Source organism: Carassius gibelio, chromosome B11 (assembly GCF_023724105.1).
Source record: "Carassius gibelio isolate Cgi1373 ecotype wild population from Czech Republic chromosome B11, carGib1.2-hapl.c, whole genome shotgun sequence".
Lineage (NCBI taxonomy): Eukaryota > Metazoa > Chordata > Actinopteri > Cypriniformes > Cyprinidae > Carassius > Carassius gibelio.
Genome location: NC_068406.1, coordinates 10932091 through 10941430, shown reverse-complemented (window position 1 = coordinate 10941430; position 9340 = coordinate 10932091). Strand labels below are relative to the sequence as shown.

Below are 9340 nucleotides of genomic sequence, written 5' to 3'. Positions count from 1 at the left end.
ATAATAATAATAATAATAATTACTATTATATTATAAAACAAATTAACACTGATGATGATTGATAAATTAATAAATAAAATAAAATACGGACATATTGCATACGTAATAAAAACATATAATTGAGCATAAAATTAACATTATAAGTCAAATAAAATATTATATCATATAATATTATATTATAATCATATCCAAAGTAAAGGTTTTTATATTTATATAGACATACAAATGCATGTAAATGTTTCAGAATTGTGTGTGTGTATATATATATATATATATATATATATATATATATATATATATATATATATATATATACACACAATTCTGAAACATTTACATGCATTTGTGTGTCTATATAAACATAAAAACAAGTGCACTACTACTCATACAACTAATAATAATTATTATAATATACATTGTTACATTTATTTGATCAGATAAATGATGTAACTAATATTCTGTTTATTTTTGCTTTTATTTTTATTGCATATGTTTTTGCATATCAGTGTATTGTTATTACATTTCAGACTTACATGAGTAACTCTTACTACTGGTGACTGTCCCCAGATCTCCTCCCTCTCTCTCTCTTTCTCTCTCTCTCTCCCTCTCTCGTTCTCTCTCTCTTTCTCTCCTGTTGTTGGACTCACCTGCAGCTCTCCGGCTCCTCAGTGAAGGGAACTGACACAGTATAATTACTCTGTCTATAGATGTTGCAGTGGAGTCTCCTAATGGCCTGACCTGTACATCATGTACGTCTGCCTCTGTAATAGCTTCAGCTTGTCTTAAGTGCAAAACCATGGAGCCAAACAACTCCATCAAGCTCTCTACACCACAGACAGAGTGAGCGCTGGATAAACTTCCCTGACTCCACATGACTGAAGGACAGACCCTGGACTTGGGAACATTAAAAGATGCTTGTGCAGACTTAGCTGACAAACATCAGGTGAGATTTTTTATTGTCTTATTTTATTTCGGATTTTCATTTGTTCTTTAAAGAACCTAAATTCTCTGGCATATTATGTTTGCTGTGTTTTTGTTTTAAACATTTAGTCTATTACCCTAAAAATGTAAGTGTTTCCCAAAATATTTAGTCCAAAGTTTTTTAAGTAAACAGATAATTTCTCAGTAAAACAAATAATTGTATATTTTAACAATATACACTGATGAACTGTATGTTTTAATGATGATAAATTACACAGAAATGGTTTTCTGAGGTAAAACCACAAACAATGTAACTATTTTGTTACCCTTTTATATTTAATTTTTCATGATGCAACAACACATCTAGTTGAATTTAAGTGCACTTGTGTGTGTTTTACTAAGTTCAACAGTAAAGCAGGACACCTCTTTCATAATCCAAAACCCAAAACCTGCACATCTGTTTATTAGATGACCAGACAATCTGGGCTGAGCAGAGAGATTACTGGCTAAAAAACATGCCACATGGATTTAAAGTGGAAGTCACTGATTTACCAGAGCTGTGTATCTGAATCAGGGGGATGGGGGACTTCTAGATGTGTTATTTTTGTTGCTTTGCTTAATTTCCAACCACTTTTCACCCAGAAACCTCCTTTGAAGTTATTTTTTGCTCTGAAAATGGAGGCAGTGTGAGGTCAAGGCATTACCAATAAACACACTGATTAACCTAAAACACGCTAGAACGTTCTGTGCAGCTTTAATGGTGGTGATGTAATACAGCAACTGTGCATTTTCATGCCAAATTACTCCGCATTCATTTTCTAGCCCCTATGGACATGTGCTGATGAACTGTGACTATAGAAGATTAGAGATTAGGATTATTGGCATTGTGAAATGACATGACTGGTGGAGGTCGTAACAAATCTTGGCTGACCAGTTTCAAAAGTTTTTAAACAACACTGTAGAATTATTCGAAAAAATACAGTAAAATGTACACTGAATTACTGTGGTCGTAAGTACTTCAATAAACTTTTTTTTTTTAAGTTTTGAATTCTCTTAGACTTTTTTTGTGGATAAAAATGTGAAACATTATTACAATTTAAAATAACTTTTTTATATTTGAATATATATTTTAAATGTAATTTATTTCTGTGATGCAAAGCAGAATTTTCAGCATCATTACGCCAGTCTTCAGTGTCACATGATCCTTCAGAAATCGTTAAAAATGCTGATTTGCTGCTCAAGAAACATTTCTTCTTTTTATTAATGTTGAAAACAGTTGTGCTGTTTAATTTTTTTGTGGAAACTGTGGGGTGTGTTTTTCTGGAATCTTTGATCAATACAAAGCTCAAATATAAATATATGCCTACCCCCAAGATTAATTTAGCTAAATTACACCCATCACCTTAAGAGCTGATTTTTATAGCTATCAGAAGTGACTCTCCAGTACATGACATCAGTGAGATGATGTGTGTGGCTGTGTGTATCGTGACGTCTGTGGCGTGAGTGCATTGTAGTGCTGTGCAGGTGACAGTGAGCTCATGCTAACGCTAATGCCAGAGAAACCCCAGCAGCTGCAACCAAACAAGTCAGCTCATTATACTCCGCTTCAAAAGGTTAGAGCACCACGAGCACCATGAATAGAGCACCATGAATTATTCGAACTGATCAAGCCTTCCCTGCTTTCTCAATGTTTAGCCACACATGTCCACAAAACAATCACAACAATGCACTGGACATGTTACACTAATTGATTTAGAAATGTTATTAAAACCTGCCCTCACAAAATCTGCTTGTATAATGGTAATATCATGTTTTTGGACACTGCCATGATGGTAATAACATGTTATTTTTCTACATATTTGAAGTATGTAAATACAGTTTCATCTAACACAGAATACCATAGTACTGCTGTAGTATTATATTGTATTTTAAGAGCTTGAACATAGTTGATTTTTTTGAAAACTTGGACTAAATAAAAAAAAAAAAAAAATCTGTCATAGCTTGCCCTGTTTAAAATAGAAAAATGTTTCAGGAAAGACATTGGTAGCACTTTATTTTACAGTCCTGTTCCTCATGTACATACTATGTACTTATTATAGTAATTACAATAACTATGTAATAACTAGGTAGTAACCCTGAACCTACCCTTAAACCTAACCCTACCCCATGTAGTTACCTAGTATTACCAGAACTTTCTTAGATAAATACACTGTAAGTACAGTATAAGTACATGTAAGTACACGTACTGTAAAATAAAGTGCAACCAAGACATTTTCAGTGAACATATGATGTTCTCAGTAAAGCACTCTGTAAAGTAACTGAATATAGGTTAAGAACATTTTTATTTTAATTTATTAACTTAATAGTGTATGTATTTTTTTATTAACTATTTTTTAATAATTTCTAATTATACCATTATTTATTTTATAGTGCAGTATATAATCATGATATGAATTAATACAAATTAAAAAGCATGTGATCTCCAAAAAGGACTGTAAATACAGCAAAAATACAACATGGAAATAAGCTAAAAATGCTTAAAGGATTAGTTCACTTCCAGAATAAAACTGTCCTGATAATTTACTAACCGCTTTGTCATCCAAGACATCCTGCCTTTCTTCAGTCGAAAAGAAATTAAGGTTTCTAAGAAAAAACATTCCAGGATTTTCCCCCAAATAGTGAACTTCAGCAGGGATCAACGGGTTGAAGGTCCAAGTTGCAGTTTCAGTGCAGCTTCAAAGAGCTCTACAGGATCCCCGGCGAGGAATAAGGGTCTAGTTATCTAGTGAAACAACCAATCGTTTTCTTAAAAAATGCTGCATTATGTAGTCACATTGGAAAGGTCAAGTGTGAATACTTCTTCATCTGTGTACTTTGGTTATAAAAGGTAGGGTAGGTTGAAAAATCACATTTTCTCCTCAACTTCAAAATCATCCGACATCATTCTTTAATTTTTTAATTTTTTATTTAGTAAAGGGCGTTTGACTTTCTTTGAACATCAGTTTCGTAAACACTGGCTCTGTACTTCGCTTACGCCATGCGTGACCTTTTCACATGACTATGTAATGTGTGAAGTTGAGCCGTAGGTATATCAATTTATATATTTATTTTAGAAAATGACCGATTGTTTGCTAGATAAGACCCTTATTCCTTGGCTGGGATTGTATAGAGCTCTTTAAATCTGCATTGGACCTTGAACCTGTTGATCCCCATTGAAGTCCACTATACAGAGAAGAATTCCTAGAATATTTCCTCAAAAACCTTCATTCCTTTTCCACTGAAGAAAGAAAGACATTAATATATTGGATGACATGTGGGTGAGTAAATTATCAGGAAATTTTACTCTGGAAATTAACTGATCCTTTAATGCACCTTTCAGTTTGGCAATGTGTTCTTGTGTATGTTTTCATGTGTACTGTAGTTACACTAATTTTAGCGTATCATTTACATTCAACAGTGCTGACCTTCGGCCTCCAGACAATGAGTCCCCAATCCTGACTGGTGAAAGATGGAGAAGCCTGCGTTTCTGCCTTGCGTTTGGTGAACCACACTGTAAACAATGGAGGCATCTGGATTACCTCCGCCAGCACAGCATAACGAAACTGAACTTAATGAGACATTGAGTCATGGCCACCCTATGCATCTGGCTCCCAGCATGCAGTTAGGGAGCATGTCCAACCCGCAATCACGTTTACGAGACATGTCGGGCCTCGTGTTCATGGTGACCCTTAATGCAATCGCGCTCTTGGCCAATAGCGGAGTGCTTGCTGTAGTGGTGAAAGTGCCACATCTCCGCAAGTTCAGTTTGGTGTGTCACCTCTGCATCGTGGATTTGCTATGCGCCGCTCTGTTGATGCCGCTCGGCATCGTCTGTGGCTCGCCCTTCTTCGCCGGCATCATCTTCTCTGTACTTGAATGCAGGTTGTACATTTTCCTCAATGCCTTTCTCATATCTGCCTCTATCTTTACGGTTACTGTGATAAGCATCGAACGCTACTTCTACATCGTGCATCCCATGAGGTTCGAGGTTAAAATGACTCCTTGGTTATCCGCAGGCGTGATGGGATTCGTCTGGGTGGTGTCTACTTTGCTAGGACTTGCTACCGTCTTTGGGTGGCCCAGTTATGGAAGTAGGAGCTCCATCGCCGCCACCCATTGCTCTCTCCATTGGAGCCACAGTGGACACCGAAGAGTATTTGCGATTTTATTCTGCACTCTTTGCTTCTGTGTTCCAGCGGCTATTATTATTGCCGTCTATGCAAATGTGTATAAAGTTGCCCACACGGCTGCCCGGGAAAGAGGGCCCATCCCGAGCTGGACGATGGCGACCGCTCATCCGAAGCGTCGGTCCGATTCTGTCAACAGCCAGACAACGATCATCACAACCAGCACGAGCGTCCGCAGAAATCAAGTCCCTCGCAGGAAAAGGAGAAAATTGGTTGGTGGGAAAGCGGCTCTCACTTTAGCCATCATTGTGGGTCAGTTTCTGCTCTGCTGGCTGCCTTACTTCGCCTTCCACCTGCATTTGTCACTGGGATTCTCCCATAGTACCTCAGAAGAAGCTGAGGGACCGGTCACATGGCTGGCATATTCAACGTTCGCAGTAAACCCGTTTTTTTACGGCCTGCTCAACCGTCAGATCAGGGAGGAGTTGTGTAAGATGCTCTGTTGTTGCCGATCGGCCGGCAGACCAGTGCGGCCCTCAGCGTCGTGCCACGAACGTTCAGGACATGAAGACTTTTTTCATTACTTGCGCAGGAACGGCGACAGGGACGGAGTTCGATGCAGTTATCACATGGCCACATCGAGGAGCACACAGGAGCAGACTAGTTTTAGGATACCAGGGCAAATACCTGAAGAGATCACCTAAACAAAACAAAATATTTAGACTATTGATTTTTGAGTCTAAATCACTCTCTTTTTTGTGATAGAGTTGCATTTTTCTTATAAATTATTGTCTAGCCTTTTTTTGCTTTGATATTAAAATTCACTCTATATATTTTCTAAATGCATTCTATTGATCTTATCATGAATAATTCATTCATGGCTCAACAGTGAGAGCATTTCACTCGCATTTGCAACTAAAAATAGCTGTGTGCAAACTGTAAAATGTATTTAGGAACATGTGTGAATGAATTTGGGTCCTTTAAAATATTATTATACCATTTTAAAGGGCATTAAATTTGGGGATGGAAAAACATGAATCATGATGTAGCCTAATATGATTATTAAAGGCTATGATTTTTATTAAATAAGTGTTGCACATGCAGAATTGCAGTGCTCTTGCTCAGTCCAAAACAAATTGCAGTCTATGAATGCCATGCAAAACGTGCTTATGATTTACTGTTGACAGATTGGCAATGTTTACTTTATGGGGTTTATATTGTCATATGTGCATAGACATTAAAATAAGATTCAGAGTTTAAAGTGGACCTATACATATTGACATAATTATTATAACAGATTGAAGTACAAATATTTAAAAAGCTAGTGTAACTAAATTATTTTGCTTGTAAATGTCTGCTTGTGTCCTGTTATTAAGGAACAAAACTATATTTAACAAAAATTTTACATTAAATTTTAATCATGGGAAAAAAGGAAGCATCAAACCCTGCATGTTTATATATATATATGCTATAACAAATTGTTCACAATAAAGATCTGGCATGTGGCATTACGAAAACAAACAGGAGAGGTTTTTAGTTACATAGACTTTAAAGAGGTCGGCCACACTGTGACAAGCAATGAACAGCAAATGCCTTCATCCAATCACAACTCTTTCTAGTGGTGACTCTGCCCATGTTTACAAACACAGAGCTGATTTTTTTTAGTTCACTATGAACTGTAATGAAATATTTGTTGCCTAAACTTTTAATGTCATCAGGCTAAACCAACATTTACATTAATATGTATAAAAAGTACTACAGAAATGATCATTTTCTTCTATTGTATTAATGTATTTCTACTGCACTATTTATTTTAATTTATTTTAAAAATTATTAACATAATGACCTAAATCTTTACAAACCTTCATTCAAAAAAGAACTTATAAAAAGTATTTTGAACCCATTTTTACTTATTTATTTATATTATTTATCATACAAAGGATGACCTCAGCTATCTGCTGTATTTCTTTTCTACTGTAAAACTGTAAATATCACACACGGGCTGAAGTGACAAAGACAAATTGTTTCGTTATTCAATGAAGACACTATAGTCACAGAAAGCTTGACATCTACAGATTCAGATCAATGCTCAGTTGTGTTGCATTTACAGTTCATTGTGCTGATTGAATGCTGTGCTATATGGAGTCACCCATTACATCACACTATGTTTTTATTCGTGCTTTTCTTTATTTATACAATGTGTCCATTACTGTTTTTGATTTTATGAAGTATTTGTGTATTTATGGGGAGGATTATCATGGTACTGTACATATCTACAACTGATTTTTTTGTATTGTTCATTTCAAATGTACATTTTTATTCAGGCTAATTAGTCACTAAAAAATGAAGTACAATAAAGAATCAGCCACATATTAATCAGTCACTAATAGTATTTACCTGATATACCAAATGTTTGGGGTCAGGAAAAGAAAAATCGTATCAATCCCAAACGTTTGTGTATTTACTCAATTTGTGTTGCATTTCCCCTGTTAAACTCTGTGTGTTTATGAAAATCCTGTGATTTAGGCCAAGTACATAGGATTATATAATATAGTAAATCTGCCAGAGGACAGCTGTTTCACAGTATCGTTGCAAAGCCACACATTTTAACAGGTGGAAAGATGATTTTATGAATTCTGTGCATTCCAGATATACCATCAGTTCAGCTCTCAGTCTGTCATCTGAGAGTGTTTCCTGTAATTATATCTCCATAATATTTTGGGCCATGTTTTTAATTCCAGTGAGGAGATTTGAATGCAGATTAGATTTAACGGATAAAGCAGACTAAACTAGGGTGGCTGCCAAAAAAATGTTTTTAAAAGGCGTTGGTCTGACCTCACAATCCACAGGACAGCCACGGTGAGCAAAGTTGAACTGAACAAAAAATGCCACAAACTGAGAGTAAACAATGATGGTGATTAAAAAAAAGATGATGAAACAGGTGAAAAAAATCAAATGTCCTTACACTGACAGAGGGACTTTTGAGCTTTTTGTAGTTACGCCAAAAAACAACCACCTAGTAACCAACTGTAACATGTCTGGCTGTTCTGTTTTATCCAGTGCTTATCTTTGCCCCTCCCCCGACCTAGTTTTCCTGTGTTGCCTGATTAGTTCATTCAGTCCCACCTGTCTTTATCTCGTTTGTTTCCATTCACTGAAGTCCTGTGTTCTCCTCAGTTAATTTGTCCTGTATTGCTTATGTTTCATGTTGGCTGTGCTGCGTTTTCTCTGAGTTTCTCCTGTGGATTTATTAAAAGACTGTTAGTTGAAGTGCTCCTTAGCACCGACACCATAACACAAACCATAACACTCTGGCAAGCACTCACAACTCATTAGCCTGGCAGCAAGTCTTGGCTACAACAAATTCATGCTAAAAGCAATACATATGTATACAATAATAATAATAGTATAAATTATGGTGGAAGTGATAGTTTTTAAATTGTATTATGTATTTAGCATCTTCTATGATTGTTGGACTATAAATAGAAACCTATAACCTGCTAATGGAGCTAACAGGGAAATTTAAATGTATTTTCCAGAGAGCATTATTGTAAAATCTGCAAGAATTTTCCAAATGTTTTTTTTTTTATACATACAATGACAAAAAGCAGTTTTCGTATCTTTTCATCAGATTTGTCTAGTTTTATTTTATTATCACATTTATTATGTGATACTATTATAGTTTTTTAATGAGAATGTGAATTTTCATTTTAAAAGCATTTATTTAGTTTGTCTTCACTTTTAGTTATTTTAGTTAAACTAAATGAAAATTAGTTGATTGCTACTTTATTTTTTAGATATCTCTGAGTTATGTACAGTATTTTATTATATATATATATATATATATATATATATATATATATATATATATATATATATATATATATATATATATATATATATATATATATATATATATATATATATAATGTCCAAAGGGTTTAATATTAGAATATTTGACCAAATTGACAAACAAACACTATACACTGATCTTACTAATTCCCAATCAGTGCTCAAAATACATGCTTCTATTCTGTTAAAAATTCTTGTCTTGATCATTGGTTCTTTTAAGTGTTCTTCTAAGCTTACCATCATTCTGCATTTCACTGGTCACTAATGGGGTATTTAAAGCAAATGTATCAGTGGGGGCTGGCATCTTCCCATTGGGGCCTGTTTGGGAATGCCTGTTAAGGCACGGTCAGTTTCCTAACATAACCCATAACCGTTTCAGCTTCAAGACTGCACTCTAGCTC

At 35.2% G+C, this 9340-nt stretch overlaps 1 protein-coding gene across 2 annotated transcripts; it reads left to right on the top strand.

Moving 5' to 3' along the window:
- The first annotated feature begins 652 nt into the window (after window positions 1-652).
- On the top strand, window positions 653-7463 carry si:ch211-213o11.11 (probable G-protein coupled receptor). Of its 2 annotated transcripts, none has more exons than XM_052568579.1 (2): window positions 653-943; window positions 4379-7463. In XM_052568579.1, the coding sequence occupies exon 2, from the start codon at window positions 4481-4483 to the stop codon at window positions 5789-5791; it is 1311 nt and encodes a 436-aa protein (XP_052424539.1). In that variant the 5' UTR covers window positions 653-943; window positions 4379-4480; the 3' UTR covers window positions 5792-7463. The 2 variants fall into 2 exon arrangements, with proteins under 2 accessions (XP_052424539.1, XP_052424540.1); XM_052568580.1 differs by lacking the exon at window positions 653-943 and adding an exon at window positions 1066-2534.
- Window positions 7464-9340: the final 1877 nt, after the last annotated feature.

What these genes read in the sequence shown, in the direction of transcription:
- si:ch211-213o11.11 (XM_052568579.1), top strand. Translation starts at nt 4,481, where the DNA reads ATGGAGGCATCTGGATTACCTCCGCCAGCACAGCATAACGAAACTGAA.